Raw genomic sequence first — 23,305 nt, forward strand, 5'->3', positions numbered from 1 at the left:
TCAGCTCTTTAAATGGTTTCTAAATTTATGAAGTTATATACTGAACCACCACTGTGCAATGATTTGAATTCTTAATGGCTGTTTGCATGATTAATTAATTCCTCTCAGTTATGCAGTGTATAATTAACTTTATTAAAATGGATTCTTTAGAATCATAAAGGTTCCACTATGTTTACGTTGCACTCTTTTTTAGAATCTACACAGTAAAAAGATGCAAATAATGCTTTAATTATGTTACTGTATATTTTCTTGGAGAGAAATGAACAAACAAACCTCATGTGAAATTGCACTCCGTGGCATCAGTGGTTTAAACAGATGTCTTAAACCTGTCAAGCATGTAGTGAGGCCCAAATGATAGCAAAATGAGCTAAACTGGCATCAACAGCACAGATAAGTAACAAGACAGATCAAGATAATTAAAGAAAGCTATAACACCATATATACAACTGAAAAATGGTTGAACAAGTTCAGTAAGCTCAGGCACTCTACCGTGTAATGTACGTATAATGTTGTAGCCAAAAATGTAGAAGTCATATAATTCTTAACTCACATTTTAAACTCATTAATGCAAAATAAATGTGGCCTTTATTAGACCAAGGCAAAAAATGTAAGTAACAAAATACAATAAAGAGATAATAAAGCATAGTTCTCAGTCACATGGTCACAAATCTCTCACTATTACAGGGAGGATAGAGGAATACAAGAGAAAGGAAGAAATAAAACGAAAGTACATGGACAGATAAACTCAGAGACCAAGAGAAATAAAAGAGACAAAGAGAGAAGGCAGGGTGTGCACTGTGACCTGTTGATCATTTCTGTCCATAAGCAGTTCTATAAGTTAGAAAACACTATTCAGACAAATCTTGTGCTAGAAATATAGCTAACAACATAATGCAAGTTTTTTCTGTAACAAAAAGAAGGATGCACTCCTATATTTAATAGAGAGAGACCTATAAATGTAAAAGAAAAGTTTCCACAATCAGTAATTCTTATAAGTAAATGACCATTCATTATCTGTAACCCTTATCCAGTTCAGGGTCGCGGTGGGTCTAGAGCCTACCTGGAATCATTGGGCGCAAGGCGGGAACACACCCTGGAGGGGGCGCCAGTCCTTCAGAGGGCAACACACACACACACCTATGGACAGTTTTGAATCGCCAATCCACCTACCAACGTGTGTTATTGGACTGTGGGAGGAAACCGGAGCACCCGGAGGAAACCCACGCGGACACAGGGAGAACACACCAAACTCCTCACAGACAGTCACCCGGAGCGGGAATCAAACCCACAACCTCCAGGTCCCTGGAGCTGTGTGACTGCGACACTATCTGCTGCACCACCGTGCCACTCCCTGTAAATGACCAATAAAATAAAGATCTCTTTCCAAATGTTTATTTTATTCTGGCTACTGAGTGTGCACATATCTCCACAGAGAGTGAGTGCTTTTCTCACTTGCTGAGATCTCATTTACTTTTCTACTGGTTGCCTGTTTCCTCCTCATTATTAAAGTCTCTGGATTACAAAACTTTTTGACTGTCAGGATCAGTGTCACATTTCACAGATCAGTGTCACATTTCCACTATTTTTTCCAAATCTAATTTATTGTCAGCTCCATTCTCACTGCAGATTTGCTTCACAAAATGAGAATGTACACAGTTGACATACACTATGTGTAGTGTTTTTGGCCCTTTGCCCTTGGTCTTCTGGGGAAAAAAATTAAATAAACAAATTGGGCGTCCCTGTTTTAGTGCGAGGAGAAATGAGCCCTGAAGTACCTCGGGTTTATTTTAGTTGTATAAAACTGTGACTATTTATTATTTATTTATTTATTAGGTTAGTCATTTTTTAACATTGGAACCATTCTAGTGGAGGGAGCCTACTGCTGAGCTGCGTCCAGCCAATCCGGTATCAGGACGCGGGCCCTTGTCAGCCAATCAGAGCTGGCGCGGGGCGGGGCTTGTCTTAATACGGGTGGGGAAAATAAAAACTAGAATATCGCTGGCGAAGCAGATGTAGATCGTGTGGAAAGCTGGGGAGTGGAATAGGAGCCGGAGCCGGAACCGCACGGAGCCCGCAGTGCACGCCGCCTCTCAGCTCTCTGCATACGGCCTGAAGACGCTGCTGGTGGGCGGTATGGCGCTTGGGGGTCCCGCACTCCTCTCTCTGCTCTGCGCGGCTCTGGCCGCCGCGGCTAGCGACCTCTTCGATAACCAGCTGGGCGACATCAGCTACTGCAAAAAGCAATGCCAGATCAGCATCAGAAACAAAAGCCCTGCCAGAGTAAGTCACACCAGCTCACACTGTGGTCCGCAGCGGATGAAAGCTCTTGTGCAAGGTGCGGCAGTGGAAGGGGAACTTGGGACTTTGCGCAAAAGCGAGGGGTGTTTTTAAAGAGCAGCCATTGTTTTTGAGCTTGAAATCGTGCTGCCACCTGCCAAAAAGGAAACTCATAACGGGGCACATATTCGTGCATTCCAGGGTTTTCCCTAACGCAGGTGGAATGTAACAAACCTGGGGGGATACTCGCCTTGTAATAATAATCGCTTTGATGTAGGGTTATCTGTGGCCGATTTGTAGTTGATACACATTACACAGGGCTTTGTTCTCCACTTAGCTTCCTGCAACCAACCACAGCTCTGAAGAACAGGCCCGAATAAGAGAGCCGTTTGTAGGATGCATGACTTGGAGCTTAATGTTCTGCGACGGGCGCAATGGACCATTTGCACCAAAACCATAAAGTGGTGCTCGAGGATTATAGCCATTTGCGCACTTTATTTCCTCCTGAGCGTTTCCCTAATCCTCGATTTGATCGTCACTGGTAAATGCCCTGCTCAGCATCCGCGTTACAGAGTTGATAACGGAAACGTACTCGGCTCCAGAGGCTACAAACCACCCGAGTAATAGTACAGGGGGCTGCTCCATTTTGTTGGGCTAGGATTTCATCTTCCTCTGAGCATCACCTTGGGCAGGTGCAGTGCTAGGGGGCGCTCGTGAACTCAACACAAGGGGGATTGCAGTATTTTAATCAATGTAGACTTTTTTTTTTTAATCATTCATTCTAACCAAGCCATTGTATTAAGCGAGGACACAGGCTTATGTCATGGATAATCTGGTCTCTTTGCTCCCTTCTCCCTACGTAGTTCACTACATGTAACAGTTTATGGATAATATATCTAACAAATAGTCTCTCGACACTTAACCACGGGTAAAGTGACAATTCCTTATTGGACAAATAGTGTCCTACCTGGATGAGGATGGTTACATACTGCACAGTGGACCTAGGCAGTGTGGACCTGCATTTAAGACACAGCACTTCACCAAATGTTTGTTTGTATTATCATTAACATTCACAGTGTCTGAAGTCAGGCTTTGACACTGCGGCTCTGAGAAAATCTTTAGTCTCCCGCTGTTCTCATCACAACCGTCTGGTGGCGCTGTTTATCACAGTAGTACATTGCAGTTTTGACAAGGCATTATGTAGCCTATTGTTTTCCTTTTAAAAATCCCCACATGATTATGTAAGTCCAGGGATTCAGGCCAGAAAGAAACATGAAAATAAGCCTGAGGCTCTCTCACTGAATACAGACTGCAGATCTGCGGTGTGTATACTGTCAGGCTCAGTTTTTACCCAGAAACTTAGCAACACAAAACTCTTAGTAATTTCTCGTAAGGAGATTTTCACGTTTAATAATATAATGTCATGTTCAACACACCAGTATTATAATTTCCAGCTCTTAACCTTAGATCCAGGGCACTGCAGGCTCCTGGGTTCCTTGTCTCAGGTCACTCTCTGTGAGGAGTTTGATGTGTTCTCCCTGTGTCTGTGTGGGTTTCCTCTGGGTGCTCATGTTTTCTTCCACAGTCTAAACACACATGTTGGGAGGTGCATGGTTATGGAAAATTGTCCACACAGGTTTGAGTGAGTGTGTGATGTTCTGTGATGGACTGGCGCCCCAGTTTCAGTGTGTATTCCTGCCCAGCGTTGTGCCCAATGATTCCAGGTAGGCTCCTGACCCACAGCAACCCTGATTAGGAATAAATGAATGAATGAACATTGGATGCAAAAAGGGCAGTCATTTCTAAACATGCATTCAAATATTTTCACTGATTTGGGGGAAAATTCTACATATGAATATTAATTAAGAAAAAAAAACTAAAATATTATTTCATGGGCAATAATTCAGTGCTATATTTTCTTGGTTAATTCTTGGCTAATAATTTCTATTTTTTGGAATATTTTTCCTCTCCAAATAACTTTTATAAAATGTAGTTAATGCTTAATTTTCAAAATTGGATCGCAATAATTTCTTTTTAATAACATTGACATCTCAACAAATAAATATCAAAACTCTTTAGTGCTCCAGTCTTATAACAAACATTCTAAATGTAATTTACTGCACTGTTCTTGCATTGTACTTTACAACAAGCAAATTTACTTAAGGTAATTTACTCAGATATACTAGGGTATACAAATGTGACTCAGAAATGTTAACTGTGCACCACTGTAGCATTGTATTAACACTGCAGCAAAGCGTTATTGTCATTTCACCACAAGAGTTTAGTTAGATCAGATTTAGATGCTGAATAATTAGATATGGATCACAAACATCATTCTGTCTCAAGCCAAAGGCTCCATCACTCCAAAGAATACAGTTCTACTGCTCCAAAGCCCTATGCTGGAGGGTTTTATACCAATCTAGCCAATACTAAGTACTGGGCAAGGTGACATTTGGACATAGTGCAGCTGTTCCAGCACATCCTATTCAAATGGTGTTGCTTATACAATCTGTGTATGTGCACTTTAACGTCTTGTTTCAGCAATGGGTGCACTTTAAAGTAGTTGAATGCACTAAAAAATAAGGGGTCTCAGCAAATTGTTAGTGTAGATGATCAGTATTGTGTTATGTGGGATAGTGTCAAACGTATTAACTAATTATTAAGAAACAATATTTTAATTAAACAAAAAAGGACATTTTAAAAGATTAATTTGAATAATGCTTGTGTTTTAATGAATATTAATAATAATAATAAAAAAAAACATTCTGTGATATCTGCCTGTGTTGTATCTGAATATCGAGGCATGGGCTTTTCCGAATGGTGTCTCAGCTCAAGGGTGTTTTTAGACTGGAGCCTGGTTCACACTAGCTCATAGATACCTAGATAAGTAGACAACAAAGCACCCTTGTATGTCACTCTGGCTACAACTGCCTGCTACATGTCATAAATCTATATCAGATATGATGGCTGCTCTAACAAAGCTCCTTCTGTGTGTTTGCAGGATTCTATCATGAATGCGTGCTATCGCGGCTGCCGCCTCTACTCCATTTGCCAGTTTGTGAATGGAAACACCGGCTTCAACAACAGCAAAGAGGAGTGTCAGGGAGGTAAGTCCTTGGATGCATTTGGACTGGTGTTATTAGACAAAAGAAAAAAAAAGACCACACAAAACACTACAGAGTGTCTCTGCAGAAGTTGAATGCTTTAGACTTTAATGTTGGAAGGCTAATGCACTAGTCCTTGTTTTTGGAGATTGGCTGGAAATGAGTTTTTTGCAGCAGCAGCAGATGTACCGTCACAGCAAGCAGTTCTGTCTGAGACAGAGCCGTCCCAATTGGAGCTGTCCAGCCTAGGCTGCTTTAGTGAAAATCAATCCTGCGCTCTGGTGTAAGAGGCAGATGCTCAGATGTTTGTTGATATTGATGACAGCCAGGCTGTAGGGAGAAATAAATGGGGATGGAAATACCTGAAAGATACCAACTATGTGTGTGTATGTGTGTGTGTCTATTTGTATGAAGCATGCCAGGAGGCATACAGTAAGTTGCTGGAGCAGGAGGCTTGCAGCACAGGTTGTGCCAGCCAACCAGCCGAGCCTGAGATCAAACGCAGGAAGGTGAGAATCATGGCGTTCTGCTCCTTAGGGTTTGTAATCTTTGGACATTTGTATCCAATCAGTCCACAAACCACACATCTAACAAACAGCCTGGGATTGCTTTCCACAGCTCAAAGCCCTGACCAACCGTCCCAAACCAGTCTCAGTGATGGACGCTGTGTCCAGTTGGTGTAATGACATTGTCAGCTCTGCTCAAAGCTTCATCTCCTCCACCTGGACCTTCTATCTGCAGGCGGATGATGGCAAAGTGGTCGTCTTCCAGGTTAGTCTTCAATCCCTCAAGGACATTTATTTGGCTGCAAATTAAAAGGTACACACTTCTCCCCTTACACCAGATGTCAGTTAGCTTTACTCTAGTTAGACTAACTATACACAGGAGATTTTATATGTATGTTCATGACAAATAATGGAACCAGTTCAATTCAATGTTATTTATATAGCACTTCTCACATCAAATGCTGTTGCAAAGCAGCTTTACAGAGTCAACTTAGAGCAAGCCAAGGGCAACATTAGCATGGAAAAACCCTTCAGGGCAAGAGGAAGAAACCTTCAGAGAAAACAAGACTTTAAAATTAATAATAAGTTGGATTTATATTGCACATTGGGAATAAATAAATAAATAACCCACAGGTTGGTAGGTGGATTGGCTACTCAAAAGTGTCCATAGGTGTGCGTGAGCGAGTGAATGTTTGAATGTGACTGGCACCCCTTCCAGGGTGTGTTCCCACCTGCACCCAGTGATTATGGGTAGGCACGAGACCCACCATTACACTAAAGTTGATAAACGGTTACAGACATTTAATTAATGAATTAATAACATAGAAGAAAAAGTGTGAAATAAAGAAAAGGGGGAAGCCAACCTCCTTTGTTTGACACTGGAGAGCAAAACAAATAATAAAACAACAGTAGAATAGTAGAATATCAGAAATAAGTAAAAGCTGTGATTAATATGAAAGCAAGAATGAACTGTGAAGATATAACAGGGGCATGTTTCCTGAGGGAGCGGATTAAACTGTTGTGAAGACCATGACTATAACTGACAATATAAAGCATATGAACTTAGCTAACACCTGCTAGAATGGTGCAAACTGCATGCCTAATTTGTCATACATTTATACTACAGTATTTTTTAAAGGCTTATTATGAGGCTGTTATTGTAGCCCCACTTGCTGTCACCTAACATAAAAATATGTAGTCTTTTATTTTGGACTGCAACCACTAAACCCAGACTTAAAACTCATGTAGATCAGAGCGATATCTACTTTACAACGCCCACTAGCACTCGCTGCAGAAACAGCCCATGTCTCCCAGGGTTTTGCGCTTAGGCTGAAGTCTTCATTTCAACTTTTGCTGGCATTGAGTTGAAGGAGGGATCTCCAAAGTTGTCTGAAAAGTAGCATGGCTATTCGCATCAGCAGAGACAACAGATTCTCAAAGCCAAGTCAAAAAAATATCTTTTCTAAAACAGGTTTAGAAATGTGGTGCGAGAATGCAGAATTAAGCCGTCAAAGACTGCCTGTCTGTCTTCCTTTATCCAAAGGCAAGAAAAATGTGTCTTGTGGTTATGACATGTGGGAAGTGAGAAAGAGACTTCCACAAGCCATCACTCAGCCCAACCAGTGTGTGTTTAGTGGGCAGCTGGCAGGCAGCCAGACGCATGAAATATTGAGTTTGGCAAACAAAACTACCAAAAGGAGGAAAAACTCAAGACCAAGGAGGTACCACTACGATATCCAATGTTTAAAGTGAGGCTAGAGAACTAGCACTTTCTCAGAATAGCACTACGCGATTTGTGGTGGATGAGGGGGACTAATGATGGGTCTTTTGCCTCAGTGGTCTAAAAGGAGAAAAGAAAACTTCTTTTTGGGGGAACCTCTAGTAATAATTGAGACTCAGAAAAGCTGAGATATATATTTACCCACTGTCAAGATGAATGGAAGACGCATAGCGAATGAATAGAAGAAATTTAAGGTGGAGTTTGGATCTGTAATAATCCATATAGAATAACCTCTACCAGGGCCTTGATCGCTGCATTGGGCATGCCAGTTATATTTATATACACAGGTTTCAAGCAGAGCTGCATTCCAGTCAAGCATTCTGAAGGGTCTGGAGGGCATTTGGGAAATCTGTGACCCAGTGAATGTCACTCACAGGGCAACATATTCCATCAGTTAAGCAGCAGCCTGGGCTTAATCATGTTTATCCATTCTGCCCATGCCTTTGATGAGTCCCTCAGAGGTAATCAGGGGGAATCAGCCTGTTTCCTCAGAGCCAGAGAATAAACATAAATCCACTGTGGACTAGCCACTGATTGGGAGGACCAAATTTTGTTTCAAATGAGGTCTGGCATCTTGTTTAAATTCCAGTCGAGTTCAATGTGGACACGGTGCACACTTTTTTTTCCCCATTCCCTGCAAGAGCGGAAGAGGAGGTAAGATGGGTCCCGAGAAAGAAAAGTCCAAATAAGGGAAACGAGATTGTTTACAATTAAGGCAGCAATCCCAATCTCTTGTCTTGGTGGAGCCTCATGAACGGCACTGATCACCTTTGGCATGTTTTGCGGTAATGCGTGACAGATGCACATTAGACCGCTTTCACTAATGGCAAGCTTCCATCAGTCTGCGGCCAGTGAACATTAACTTCCTAAGATGTTCATTTTTTTCCCTCTTTGATCCTCTCTCTTCTCTGACATCTGGATTCAATGCTTTTGACAGGATGGCTTTCAATAACAGTGACTGTGAGAGGCTTGAGGTTATGTTGGACCAGTGGGACCTGGGCAGTCTGAGGAGATGTGTGCCAAAATGCCCATTCTATGTAGCATTGTATTCATGGGACCTTGGTAAGGTCCCATGTTGGTTTCTTGAACATGTTTACATAAGGCATTCTAAGTCCTGGCAGATGGGAACAGAACATTCCACACCAGCAAAACATCTCTAGCAAGCTTCAACCTGGACATCTGCTAGACCTGTTGTACGTATATATAACTAGTTTTCTAGGGGTAAGCCAGCTGTGACTCATCATTAAAACGTAACTGAAAACTCTTGAGTAGAATCTTCAAATCCATCAACATAAAAGCTGTGCTTTGAATATATACACGAACAATAAATATTTGTTCAGCTTTATTCAACAAAACTGTATTACATCAGCACTACCATTAACGTCCAGTTTAATTTCTTAAAGTTGAAATTCAATTATAAGGTATTTTACCCCGTAATAACAAGGGCTCTTTTGGAAGACTATTTTCCAAGTAGTTTTCTCTCTTCAAGGCAGTGCTTGCTGACTAAGCCAGTTTTGTTTAGACCCTCCTTGACCTTCACCTCAGTGCATATATTTAATACATGAAACAATATTTTATCCACCTTGCACAGAGTGTACAGAAACACTCCCCTGTGAAACTGCTGCCTCATGCATTTAAAATGTTAAACAAGTTCTTGGAAACTCCTGAAACAGAACAGATTTTATTGCTTCAGCTTTACTCTGAATAGAACCAGGAATCAAATGATACTCAGGCACTATTTGAGGTCATTAGGAACACATTTTAAAAGGGTCATAGTGATATTAAGACTGCTCAGCTGGATCAGTTAAACAGATTGAACTTTTCTTCAAATAAACGTAATGAGGTCAAACCTCTCATATATTTTTACTCTGACATTTCTGCTGTTTCATGGAAATGCTGTAATTATTATTAGATTTCCTATCACCATTTCTGGCACTAGTGTAAGTTCTTATTAATACCACACATTTCCTGCATCACAGTGTGTAACACAGGAAGACACAGGAGGAAATATAAAAATGATTGTTGATACAGGTATACCAACGTTTCACCATCAACATCCAAGAGATATGATTCAAAATACAGTCAAAATATAGGCCTTCATACACTTTCTGTCCCATACTACTACTACAACAACTAGTAATAGTAATAATGATAAATGAATCAGTGGATTAATAAGGCACAGCTGATTAAGAAGGCTATCTTCAGTAGTCACTAACGGTGAAACAGCTCACCTTTTTCCTTCTTTTTATAATTAGTTTAAAATATACAGAGCATGTAGAGTCCCTACTACACAGCTCCAGTGTCCTGAGGTTGTGGGTTCGCTCTCTGCATTGTGAAGAGTTTGGCGTGTTATCCCTGTGTCTATGTGGGTAATAGAAAAGAAAAACGTGAATTCAGATGTGTATGTGTGAGTGCGTGATGCCCTGCGATAGTCTTGTGCCCTGCCCAGGGTGTGTTCCTGCCTTGTGCCCAATGATGATGTTTGGTAGGCTCCAGGCATACCACATTAATGGATGAATGAGCACAAAAGGCTAATTCCTTTCGTTTAGTACAAAACAGCCAGGAACTGACCCAAAAGAGATAAAGACAAGATGACTAGAGAAACTGAATCTGGTTTCATAGCTAAGTCTGAAAGCATACGGCTCAAGCAAACCAATGTAATAAAATAACACAGGGACTACACCTAGGCAACACCTGCACAGAAACACAATAAGAAATGATATGCACTAAGGGTTAGTAGATCCAACACCAATTCTAGTTTTGTTATTAACTGTGAAATTGTTGTCATGTAATACTTCAGAAATACTTCTCACCATATATAATAGATCTTGTTGTCTTATTCAGAAGTGTCCCTCCCGAACAAATCTCTTGAAGCACTTTCCTGCACTCTCTGCGTTTGTTGGTTCTTCTAGAGCCAGCCTGAGATTGAGTACTCCCTGCCTGAGTTGCAGGCTCCACGCTCCAGTGTTGCAGACAAGCCCTGGCCCCAAGTCAACCCACACACACAGCGGCCACACACTGGTGAGATGGAGCGCCTTTAGCTGTTTGTGCTGTTTACAACTCTTTTTATTTTTTTCTAAATCCTCAGCACTAAATCATAAACAGAGGTGATCCATTCTCTTCATTCTCATTCTTTCTCTTTAACTCTTAGAAGTCTATAGTAATTGCTGTTTGCTATACATTTTATATTACAGCAGTATTTAAATATAATTATAATAAAAGTTAGTCACATCATGAATAAGTTTTACCATTTCCTACTGGGCAAATGTTTTAAAGTGTGGTTGCTTTAGACAAGAGAGTCCACAGAATGACTCAAATTTAATAAATCTACTAATTTATTGCAACAAAATGTGATAAGACTTGAAAATTTAGAGTCTGCACTTTGGAAAGAACACCATCCACATATTTCAAAGAGGAATAATTAATTTAAAACTGTAACATCTAAATGATATTTTGTAGCTTGCCTTGCACAATGTTGTAGACACTTTAAAGCTCACAGGTCACAAAATCAATGACATCCCCTAATGAAAATGCTGCCTGTGTCCTTTCAGGAGGGCGATTGCACGGTGAAAGAAACGCAGTGAAAGCTGCAGGAAAAGGAAAACACAGCAGCCAGCATGCTGAGGACCCTGCTGCTGAGCACGACTTCCTGGGCTGCATGTCAAGGTCAGGGAGGTCCAACACCTCTGAGAATGCTACTTAACTCATTAAACTCTAGGATCCGTTAATTTAAGGTGCACCCATTGTTGATGCAGATGTTCATTTTAAAATTCATATACTCTCTATAGAAAAGCATTGACAAGTAGAAGCAGCTGAGAATGAGCTTAAGGTAAATTCCCAAAGTCAAGTGTAAGCTAGCCCACTCCAGGGTGTATTCCCGCCTTGCGCCCAATGATTCCAGGTAGGCTCTGGACCCACCGTGACCCTGAACTGGAGAAGCGGTTACAGATAATGAATGGATGGATGGATGGATGGAAGGGAACCTACATTCCCTGCACTGTGCTAAGGACCTGTGGAGCACCTATGAATATCTTTCATATCTTGGTATCTTCAAAGCGTCAAAGCCTTCCCAGAAGAGTAGTGGCCACAACAGCAGCAAGGGGTAGGGGAGAGAAACTAGAAATGAATACCTCTAAATTTCACAAGAAAGGTTGGAGAAGCATATGTCCACAGACATCTGGCCATATAAGACTGTGTTTTTAAGCACTGGTGGTGGCCTTCTGGCTCTTTATAAACAAAACAATGAATACTAAATTGGTTTCAGACTATAAATAATATCAATATAAGCCCTGCAAAATGGTGCACAGAGAATACTGTCAGTGTTTTTGAGAAAGTTCCTCAGAAATGACATTTTTGTTTCTTGTCTTCCTGTGGGCCTTCCAGCATCCTAGCGATAACTAGTTGGGTCTTGAAGTGAAAAGGGCTGAGAACCTGAACATGTTCTTGTGGTTTAAGATTAATAGTCTGAGGTATTGTGGAAGAGAAGAGTGAATGAGGTGCTGAAAAATCTGCTCTCTCTGTATATTCCTGTCTCTCAGGCGTTCAGGTCTGCCGCGCTGGATCTTGGCAGCGTGTCTTTTCTTGTCGATCATGGTCATGCTGTGGCTGAGCTGCGCCAGTCTGGTGACGGCTCCTGAGCAGCACGTCAAGAGTCAGGTACACTCTTCATCAATTCGTCACTGCATACCCAAATAAAAAGACTTCTTTCTGCCTAAATCCCAATGCACAGCTATAGCCAATATTTGTGTGTTCTGGTAGGCAGATCAAAATGGGTCCTAGTAAATATTGCTATGTGTTACACTTCTCAGCTGATTCTAATAAGGTCAGTTTGCTCTGTTATTCAGAGGCGTCTCTCCCGAAAAAACCCACACATTTGCACAGCATATTCACTTGTTTTAACACTTAGAACGAAAGTCTTCTATCACAACATAATAAAGATGTATAATGGGTCTTTATATTTGAATGCAAAGTATGTATTTTTAACAAAGTTAAGATAAGCAAAGACAGCACAGTGGCGCAGCAGGGAGTGTAGCAGTCACACAGCTCCAGGGACTTGAAGGTTGTGGGTTCGAGTCCCACTCCGGGTGATTGTCTGTGAGGAGTTTGTGGGTGTTCTCCCTGTGGGTTTCCTCCAGTTTCTTCCCACAGTCCAAAAAAACAATTTTTTTATTACAAAAACAGAGACAATATTCTGCAATCAAGAATGTATGTACAATTTGTTAAAGTCATAATGAAATATCTCTACTGCTGATTTCAGTGAGCTGTGACTAAGAAAAACGTTATCTCACAATTCTAACAATAACTACAAATCCTAAGGGTGAAAAACAGCCTCCTTCTACTATGTTATATATACACCATATTAATGTCAGATGTGAAGAGAAATGTCCAGTCACCATGTTTTATGTTGTTCTCACGGGCTCATCTTCTACTGCAGTTGAGCATCAACGGTGACAAGGAGTTCCTGGACGACATGCCCAAGGTCAATCCCTACAATTTGACTCCAGTGATCGCTGTGGCCATCGACCAGTCTGATGAGGGGAAAGAGGCAGGGCCCCTGCCAGTCAAAGTTGACCTGAACAAAACCCCGCTTTAGATTTAAGGGGTCAGAATCTGTTAATCTCCGCTCTCATTTACAGGGATAATCACATTTTTTCTAAGTAACCATGCATGGAATCATTTAATATAGCATTTATAATTATGTCCTGTCTGGTGTCTGAAGTGTTTACAGAATCTGCCAGACACCTGCAAATGTACTATAGGTGCTTGTTTGCACAAAATACTGCCTCATCTTCCTTTCCAGTCCATATTCACAGCTGTATCTGAGGAAAGAAATTAGGAGTGAATTACAGAGCTGTCATGAAAGTAAGCTGCTCCATGGCTATGTAGATTTGCAGGTTTTGTTCAATAGACAATGCTACTGAAAAAAAACAAGATTACCTGCCAAGCCCTGATCGCTGTGCTTAAAGTGTTTAGATAAGAACGAACACACATCGCAATGTAAATGAAAGGTGAACATTCCTAAGTTGCTCACACAGATTAATTAGTGTCACAAGGAGATGAAGCTTACAGATAGATAAGCCTGGGGCTTTGAAGGTGATTCTGTTGGAAACTATCCAGCTTTGTTAATGTCAGACACTCACTGATCTGACAAGTGTGAGGAATCAAACCTGGCCCATAAATGGAGCCTCACTGTCGGAATAGCTGATTAAAACATTTGCACAACATGCAGACAGTCGCTAATATATTCTTTGAACTAGCATGTCGCCCAAACAGAGAAGACATTCTTAATTACAGTGAGAAAAACCACTAACGCTGACAACATAGATTAGCCTGCTTGTGATTGTTTTCTGTCTAAGCTTGGGAATGTTTTTTCTTTTTTTCTCTTTTTTTGGAGGGAGAGGTTTTAGCACTTATTTTTCACCTGTTTGAACACAATTGGAAACATGCCCCACTCACACATTAATGGGAGCATGATGCTGTGTACATACATGTAGTTATTTATTTATTGATCTTTTCCTGTGTTTATGCAGAGCTTATGAATTCACAAATGTATAAGGTCTTAAACGTCTCATCTGTCATTTAGATGCTCTTTGATAAGGTTCGGTCACAAATGTGCCCTGTGTAAAATGCTATCATCAACTATTTACAGCAAGTGCAGATTTCACTTTAGGGGAGGTGGGGTGATGCTGAGGTACTTTGTTGTACTGTTGTACAGTAATAATGTGAATTAATCTATAATCCTTGGGCTTTATTTTCCCCCCAACCTGCCGTTGGCCGGGCACGGGGATGGTTCTACTTCCGCTTAATGCTAGGCTTTAATAAATAGACTATTTGTAACCAGCTGTAGAACTGACCAGTCTTAAGGTCGTTTCTAGTGCAAACTGTCTTGTAAAGCTATTTTATCAATTCAGTCCTAGTCGCAGTGCATGCTATGAGTACGCTATGAGACTTAAATGACCTGTCACCTTATGACAGCAAACTACTGTACGCTTTTACTCTTTGTGTTTATAGCTTAATGTTGAATAGGCAGTGAAATTCTAATTACAGCTGATGAAGAAGAAGAAATGATGTACCTTAAAGTCCATATCTTAACTTAAATGGTTACAAGGAAGGTCACTGTTGTATAAAATGAAAGTCTTTCTTTCTCTTTTGAACAGTTTTCAATGACCTTATCCATAATACACAATGAAATAAAATTCTTTTCATGTTGTAATTAACCAAGTGTTGGTAGTATTTGTTGGCTCCAGATCTCAAAATATACCAATTCTCTGTTATTAGCATATCAGACTAGGAAAAATTAACAAGTGGAAGAACTGCCAACAGCAGAGGGCAGACTTCACTGGGTGACTGAGATTTCCCCTGTTCCACTTCATCATTCACAGTGATGACCCAGCAGCAGCAGGAGCAGTTCCACTCTGAGTCGGAAGAGGGATCTATGGCAGTTATTTTTTTCATTACAGAATTGACACCCTGTCAGTCATCCACAACTGCTCACACAAACACATAAGTGCTAGACTGACTGAACTGCACAGGTAGCAAAGAGTCAGCGCTATCAGAGAGAGCTCAAAAATGTAAAAGATATTTAATATAATCTGACATTTTACATATTAATTTAAGGTCCTCTTTCCTGACCACTAACCACAATCACAGGTTCAAATATAATTCATTCGGATGCTGGGAAAATGAGAAGATTGGTCGACTCCCCCATACACAATTCTAATACATGTAAGTTAGGTAAAGCTGTTTTTATCACTTGGCCACTAGGTGGTAGACGTTAGCTTGCAGAGGAAGTTGGCTGAGAGAATTGTTTATTTGCACAAAAGAGGAGGCTCTAATGCATCACTGCTTTTACACCCTCAGTTAAACCTCAGGACATTGCATAAAGAACAAAAAATAGCACATCCTTTGAAGTAACGAAAATATGTTTGCCCAATGATGCCTTTATGCTGTATTTCAATGTGGTCTTTGTACTTGTTTTTTTTAAAAAGTAATTTATCCCTCTGTCTAAGCCTGCCACAATCTCCAGGAATTTGACGTCATAATTATTATGTCCAGTGTGTCATGCACTCAGTCACAATGTGTCTCAGTTTTAAGAGATCTGTCTAGCAGTGTTTTCTTTAAAAATAGCTTTTGAATCAGACTGTGTCCACACCTACTGTGTCCAGACACTATTAGAGCCTTTCCCTGGGGATATGTAGATATAAATGTATGTGCTGTCATCTTTTTAATAATAATTAACAGAAACACATACACTATATATCCAAAGTTGCGTGGACACCTCTCTAAATAAGTGAATTTGTTTCCTTTACAAAGCACCCATTCCAAAGGCAATAGAAAAGAATGATCTTGAGAGAACTGAGGGCTAGAGGGTTATAAAGCACACAGATTTGGAACTGAGGAACAGTAGACGTGTTCTCTGGAGAGATTAAGTTCCATTCAATACAGTTGGAGTGGCATTTATGCTCCAGAACTAATCATCCAACATCAATATTTGACCTCCCTGATATGCTTGTGGATCAATGCAATCCAGTCCTCTCACAATGTTCAAATATCTGGTGTCGACACAATGGTGGATAAACAAGTGTCTAGAAGCATTTAATAATAAAGTAATTTATCTTCATACGGACATAAAACAGAACCAAACAACCTTTTTGAATAAGCATTTCCAGTGCTTATTCAATGCACATCCTTGAAGTATGGAACACTTGCCAGTGGTTCACTCCAACTCATAAGCCCTAATCTACTGAGTCTTGTTGCAGAGCTCATACCAAGCCTGTGACCATATGGTTTAACATTATTTTCACTCCTGAAGAATTTATCAACATTGCACTTGGCCTCGATCACATGTAGTGCTAGACTGCTTGACAGATGCTAGTGGAAAGACACTCTGCAGCCAACAGATTACATTATTTTGAGGAACTCATATCACCATATCGCAAACATTCTACACAACTGAGCCTATAAAATTGCACTAGTAATAATAAAGGTGCCAAAAAAGGTTCTCTGGGGTGATGCTACTAAAGTAACACTGTTGGCTTCCTCAAGAACATTTACACCCATTGTTCCATACGGATATTATACTGATTCCCCAAGATCACAATTAAAATCCAACCTCTACATAGAAATATTTAACTATTTACTAACTGGTTTGTTTTAATACAAAGCTATGAAATGGCATTTCTGTTAACCATCTTGATCTTATACTCAGAAATGTAAGGCTCAGCCTTTCAGTGTAAAATTGGACAATTACTCCAAAATATAGCTAAAAAATATGCACTCCTGTATGTAGTAAACTGGAATCACTCCATTTGCCAAGCCATCAGTATCTCCTCCTAGCCAGTGCTGGATGAAATGGGAGAACACATACAATCATACCTCTAACTTAAATCATCAAAAGCAAACACATCCAAATATCTCTCAATCTTTAGTATTTACTCTTCTTCAGCTCTCAATGGTTCTTCATTGGGTTTAGACTCTGGGATTATCACTGCAAAACTTAACACTAGAACCAGTGCACAATTTCTGTGCAGATTTAGGTGTAATCTTTGTATTATTATACTTCAAGTATTTATTATTCTAAGACTATTATCCTTATACAATCAAAACCCAGTCTATCCTGCCATTAATGGCTATATAATTAACAATGTATTGTATAAAGGTGTTTTTATTCAGTGTTTGCATAATCATCTTCACTAATCTGTGGAGAAAAAAGTATTTATTGGCTTATGATGTCCATGATGCTATAAATAAACACTAAATCCCAGTGATGGTGGATGAAAAAAGCCTCGCAATATCACAGACCCATCTGCAAAATTCAGACTGATGATATAGTAATAAACCCATTAAACCCACTCCAAGTCTTTACATCAGAAATTCTCCAATTTGCACAAGTCCAAACGTTCTGGATCCAGTGATTGTTGAGCAAACCTACCTTTGTGATACGTTGACAACAAAGGTTTTTTTTTTTGTCCTGCCAGTTCTTGATGGGTTTTACCATAGAGGTGGCATCTGATTGTAGTTTGGAGACATGATGTCCCCAGGATGTAATCATTACTGCAACTATCCTAGAGTGATTCTTGGAAAAAGTTTTGCATCTTTTTCACCGTGTGCAAGAGTAAAACACACTTACATCCTCTTCTAGGCACGTACGTCACAGCTCTATTCGCTTAATTCTGAATATTGACTATAAAATGGAACTGTGTTTTCAGATGTGAAACTGTTTTTTCAAAGTTGTCTGGCTCATTTCATTTGTGTATTCTCCATTTCTTCCTGACAGTTGTTGATGGGTGTGTACTGCCTCATAAATTCACAACCACTTCAGTGTGCTTAAAGGCTCAAATGTGCCTAAACATATAAAATATAAAAATGAAGCTCTGTCAATAACCGAGATGTCTATAATTGGTGGGTATGACATGTTTGTAAGAAAACAAATAAGACAATGGTTTTCTTTGAATAATTTTCCATTTCACTAAAAATTATATCTTTCTCATATTTCTGTGTAAGATGGAGCTTTTTTTTTTGCTTCAACGGTGCTAATAATTCTAGAGGGCACAGTGCAGTCATTTTCAAAAGGACAAAGGACCACAGACATGCAGCTCAGCTCAAGTTTGACATATAAGGCCAAGTCCTCAGGTAGCTTTCGCCATACGAGCTAATATTACCCACAAATGCACAATAAACGCAATGGCATCTGCTTGAATGGAATCTGAATCAAGCCTGTAGGCCAGTGTCAAAACTTAATGTTGTCTACTTTTGCAGAATTAACCAAAAAAACCATACCTTCCAACTTGAAAGCTTATTCTACAGAATTATCATATAAACATCTGCACAACTGCGATAACTCAAAATGAGTGTAGCCCTAAGAATAGATACTTAGTCCGTCACTCCTTTCACAGACACCTAGCGGTGCATAGACAGATGTCCATTCTGAGAAGGTAACCATAGGGGGAGCAATGGGGCTGTGTTTGAGTGGTACCTTTTACAGTGGCTGAGGTTGGAGGCAGGCTGTAGGCTTTTCCACTGCTCCAAGCCTGTACTGCTCCCTTATCAGCCTCTACCTGCTGGTAAACTGAACCTGCAGTGCATTAAACAGCCAAACCCACCGCCGCCGCACACAGCCCACTGAAAATAACTGCACCCTGTAGAAACGAGTAGAATAATGAGCAAGAGAGAGAGAGAAGAGAGAGAGAGAGAGAGAGAGAGAGAGAGAGAGAGAGAGAGAGAGAGAGAGATAGAGAGAGGGGTACGAATGTGATATTGGGTATTTTCCATAATCAGCTCATGAATGCTTTAACAGGTGCTTTCTGAATGTGGTTTACTAATATGGTTAAATCAATTTTGGAATGGCAAAATATGCACAAAATGAGAAAACACAAGCCTGCCCCATGCTTTCAGACCTCCCACACAGACCATAGCCATAGGTGAGGTGCAGGAGACTCACCTGACACACATGTGCAACATCAGCTGGCAGCTGATGGGAGATTTCACTTCACATGTCCTGACAGTAACTGCAGAGAAGACAGAGAGCAAAGATACAAACATGTTCTGCCTGCAGGTCATATGCATGTCAGTCAAAGCCAGTGGAACAACTCGTGTCACGTTCTGAAAAGCACTGTGTAATTACCTGTGGAGTTGAACACTTTCTATTTGTATGACACAGGTAGAAATAGACATGAGCTTGTAGAAGTATGTTCTTCTGGCTGCATTAAAGGGACATTCTGATCTAAATGAAAACCTGAACCACTGCTAACCTGTAGTTAACATACCTACTCAGCTGTTACAGTTGTGCCACATTAACACTGAGTGAGAATGTCCTGTTAAAAAAGGGAAACTCCCTTCTGATGAGGTATTTTGGAGGTGGGAGGAACAATTAGCAAACTTCAAGCACTTTGTTCTATTCATAAGCCTCTCCACAAGTAATATGTTATTTATATTGCTCTATGGGGGATTCACAATGGTCATTTTGCACGCTGGACATTGTAGGTAGAATACACTGACAGACAAAAACAAAAAATGGCACAGATTTCAAACTTAAGTTAAAGGCTAAGCACCAGCTCTATGAAAGTGTCAAACAAATAAATACAGTGGAATTTGAGTTAATTACGTGTGTTTATTGATAGTCAGAAAACATGTTATTTCTTGCTAATTCAAGGAATAAGGTTTAAAAGACCGTTGGTCCCCCCCCCACCCAACGGTGTTCGGAAACTCTAATAGGCCTCTTGCCTGTGACGTAGACGGTGGACAACAACTCTAGAAGCTGCACTTAATTTAATGCAAAATGACGAAAAGGTGTGTTGTTTTTGGCTGCAATCATTCAATGTACAGTGGGACATCAACTTTAAACGGGTACTTTGGAAAGGACCACTCCGTTATCTGTAGCTCATTTCACTGGTGCTTTTTCAACAATATGGACATGTAAGGAAACCAACGAAAGGTGTTCAAGAGCCTCTGTATTCATGGAGGTAAACAGGGTAAGGACACTCACTTCGCCTGTTTTAGTTGATGTTAGTTAACGTTAGCTTGACTTGCTAAACTCGGTGGCTCAGATTATATTCGGCTACGTAGCTGCATTACGGAGGTTTATAGTGTCGGATGAATTCGAGTTCGACTTCGATCACATTTACAAGAATAACGGTACCTCTAAATTTGAGTTTAGCTTATTGCTAGGCTATTGTCATGAATAATGTTGGCTATTTAGCTAGATACTGTCATAACAGTCAGTCATAACGGTGTTTTACCGCGGCGTTGTTCAGCTGTTGTCCACCAGTGACGTCACAGTTGTGTTCAAGAATTTCCGTAGCGAGCTCGAATTTTTCCGTCAATTTAATAAAATTGCCAGTTTTAAAGCAAATTAAGCTGCTATTTTCATTTTAATTCATACTTATATATGTCAGTAACTAAAATAATGTGAAATATTCATGGAGGTCCATTAAGTTGTGCTTAGCCTTTAAACAAAAGAGATGCTGTAATACAGAACATTACAGAATATGACAAACATATTAAAAGCTAGTTTTAAGGAAAGCTGCTTTAACTTGGTAACGCAGAAAGTTAATCATTTTCACCTGTATGATTTTTACTTTTAAAACAGCACAACATCATAATGTGGTATATCAAAAACAACGGGCACACTAGTGATAAAGTGAAAAATGTTCCAGTCCACGCTGACTAGGCATGTGCTGATATAATTATTTTATTATAACCCAAATCACTTAAACTTTTATTAGGGTCTACAATATCATAATATTGTACTAAGAGTCACTAAGGTCATAAATTTGTCAGTTTTAACAGCAACAATTCATGAACAATCGTGGAGATTTTATAATATATGAATGCACTAGTAATGGAACAATATGGGTACTGCAGGCTGGTGTCAATATCCAGTATTCTTCATGCACGTACATGAAATAATACATTCGTGGAGGGGGGTTATTTTTTGGGTTTACCTATGATTAAGATCTTTGTGCATTCCTATAAAAACCCAAGTATTATAATGATATTTGGATTCTTGTTTGGATCTGTCTGCTAGACTTCCATGTGTCAGTGTACTGGGAATTTGTGAAAGCAGAGCAACCTTAAACATCTCAGCTGAAACTGAAAACTGATTCAAATACACACATCAAAGCATGTAGACTTTAATACTGAACACTGGCACATGTCTGCTGACCCTCAGTCACACTCTTACTGCCTTTTATAATTCACTGTGACCAAGCAAACCTGTGCAGATCATTTGTGTTCGCAAGATTGATGTGAGATGGACCTCCTGAGTGAACTGTGTGAAAATGTGCCAAAGACTTCATCAAGCAAAATGATAGTGAAGGACATTAGAAAGGTGTTTTAGAGCTCACTGGCAACATCCCTTCTTCATAATAATGTCTGGCCGCAACTTTCTAAAGTATGGAAGCAAGATTTTAATGCGTTAGTTCTTAGTAAGGTAAGGCTATACGACAGGCAAGTTGTTATTAAATTGCAGACACAACTGTATGGTAATATACAGTAATGAAATAATAATACACATGACATGATATAATTTATTCCCATGACTTGTTAAGCTAAGCCTTGCACACACTTTATTTCATTAAGAAGGGAATTAATCCTTCAGGGTAAACATAAGGAATTAAATTGTCCCTGTGTGGAGGACATTAGCTTAATTTTGGACACAAACTCAGGCAGAGAATGTGTCTGAAGTTTTAGGCTTAATAAATTTTGGATGGGAATATGATAATTATCGTCATAGAACGATCTAAATTAATTTACACGTTTTTAACTCTGCCCATGGACATGACTTAGCAAGGTGTGGAAATGAGACTGTTACTGAACAATCGCCAGAGCGTACCAGGAATCATTGAGTCATTGGGCACAAGGCAGGAATACACCCTGGAGGGGGCACCAGTCCTACACACAGACACATTCATTCACACCTACCAACACTTTTTTGAGTCGCCAATCCACCTACCAATGTATGTTTTTGGACTGTGGGAGGAAACCTGAGCACCCGGAGGAAACCCACGCGGACACGGGGAGAACACACCAAACCCCTCAGCACCACATCTGAGCATTTTTGCTTTGAAAATAGTGCTCTAAAGACACACACAGGCAAATTCAGACAACCAAGGTTTCTTACATCATAATACTAAGAAACCAATCCTGTCAACTTGCAGGACAGGTTTGTGGATTTATTTTCTTGAAAATAAATTTGTTTTCATTTTGATAACGATAGGAGCGATTGTAGGGGGTTAATCTGTGACCAGAGATTGCCTTTTAAGTCATGGCCATAAATTAATTTGTTCCCACGTTTTATTAAGTTGTGGTATTATTATTAATAGGGAGTGTAAATAGCAATTGGGCTCATACGTGTAAAATGGATATAGAAAAACTGAAAAAAGATATGAAAACAAAGAAGAGGACACACAATAAGGAAAACATTAAAAGGATATTAGTAACTGTGCTTAATTTCAGACGCAAACGACGCGCGAAGGCTGTCTGAGGTAAAGTTACCAAAAACACAGCGCGAAAATCTGAACTGCGGTAAACACTGCGACGCACAAAACCAGAAACCGACCAACTCCGCCTCAGCGAGATAGTGATAAGTAGCGCAGTTTACTGTGGCGTTTTAAACGACTCATCGCCCCCGTGTTTTAGAGAAGAGTTCAGACGCAAGACACACAGCCTGCGACGGGAGAGATGGACACAACATCAGAGAGATCTTACACAGAAAGTTTAAGCTCCGAGCGCCCAACGCGCCGCTCACCAAACTCAGCACACAGAGGCATGAGCGAGACGGTTTCAAGCTCCCCCTCGCTGTGAATTGATTCTACTATGAGGCTGCTCGACTCCGAGCTCAGAGCAGCGAGGTCCACTCAAACAACACCAACTCAAAGACGACACTTTTTCACGAAAATATGTTGCTCTGCTTGGAAATGCTCTCATTTCTGAACATATCCGCACACGCTACGTTCTTAAAATGCCAAAACCGCGTGTTTTGTGTCGGTTTTCATTCGCATGTGTTTCCCCTCAGAGAAGAACCCCCCTTCTCCACAAAGTGGAACATTCCACAATTTATTCCAGGGAAAGACTGACAGTTTTTTGGGTCATGAAGCAGCTGTTCAAGTCAGCGTCCTCTCCCCCCTCCGCTAGAATAA

General features: G+C 40.2%; 1 protein-coding gene and 1 long non-coding RNA gene across 3 annotated transcripts; one reads left to right on the top strand and one right to left on the bottom strand.

The window, feature by feature from the left end:
• The first annotated feature begins 1,980 nt into the window (after nt 1-1,980).
• Nucleotides 1,981-15,297, top strand: tmem59l (transmembrane protein 59-like). The gene is made up of 8 exons (XM_066648331.1): nt 1,981-2,280; nt 5,279-5,384; nt 5,796-5,890; nt 6,000-6,152; nt 10,580-10,688; nt 11,219-11,333; nt 12,206-12,323; nt 13,102-15,297. Exons 1-8 carry the CDS (start codon nt 2,134-2,136, stop codon nt 13,258-13,260), a joined length of 1,002 nt encoding a protein of 333 aa, XP_066504428.1. The 5' UTR covers nt 1,981-2,133; the 3' UTR covers nt 13,261-15,297.
• On the bottom strand, nt 12,335-23,005 carry LOC136672327 (uncharacterized). Of its 2 annotated transcripts, none has more exons than XR_010795789.1 (5): nt 22,875-23,005; nt 19,108-19,174; nt 18,643-18,805; nt 13,061-13,195; nt 12,335-12,805 (listed from the first exon to the last, which is right to left on the bottom strand). It is a non-coding gene; the product is annotated as an uncharacterized lncRNA (long non-coding RNA). The 2 variants fall into 2 exon arrangements; XR_010795788.1 differs by having other exon boundaries at nt 13,061-13,239.
• Nucleotides 23,006-23,305: the final 300 nt, after the last annotated feature.

The sequence above is a fragment of the Hoplias malabaricus genome, chromosome 16 (assembly GCF_029633855.1).
Source record: "Hoplias malabaricus isolate fHopMal1 chromosome 16, fHopMal1.hap1, whole genome shotgun sequence".
In the NCBI taxonomy this organism is placed as follows: domain Eukaryota; kingdom Metazoa; phylum Chordata; class Actinopteri; order Characiformes; family Erythrinidae; genus Hoplias; species Hoplias malabaricus.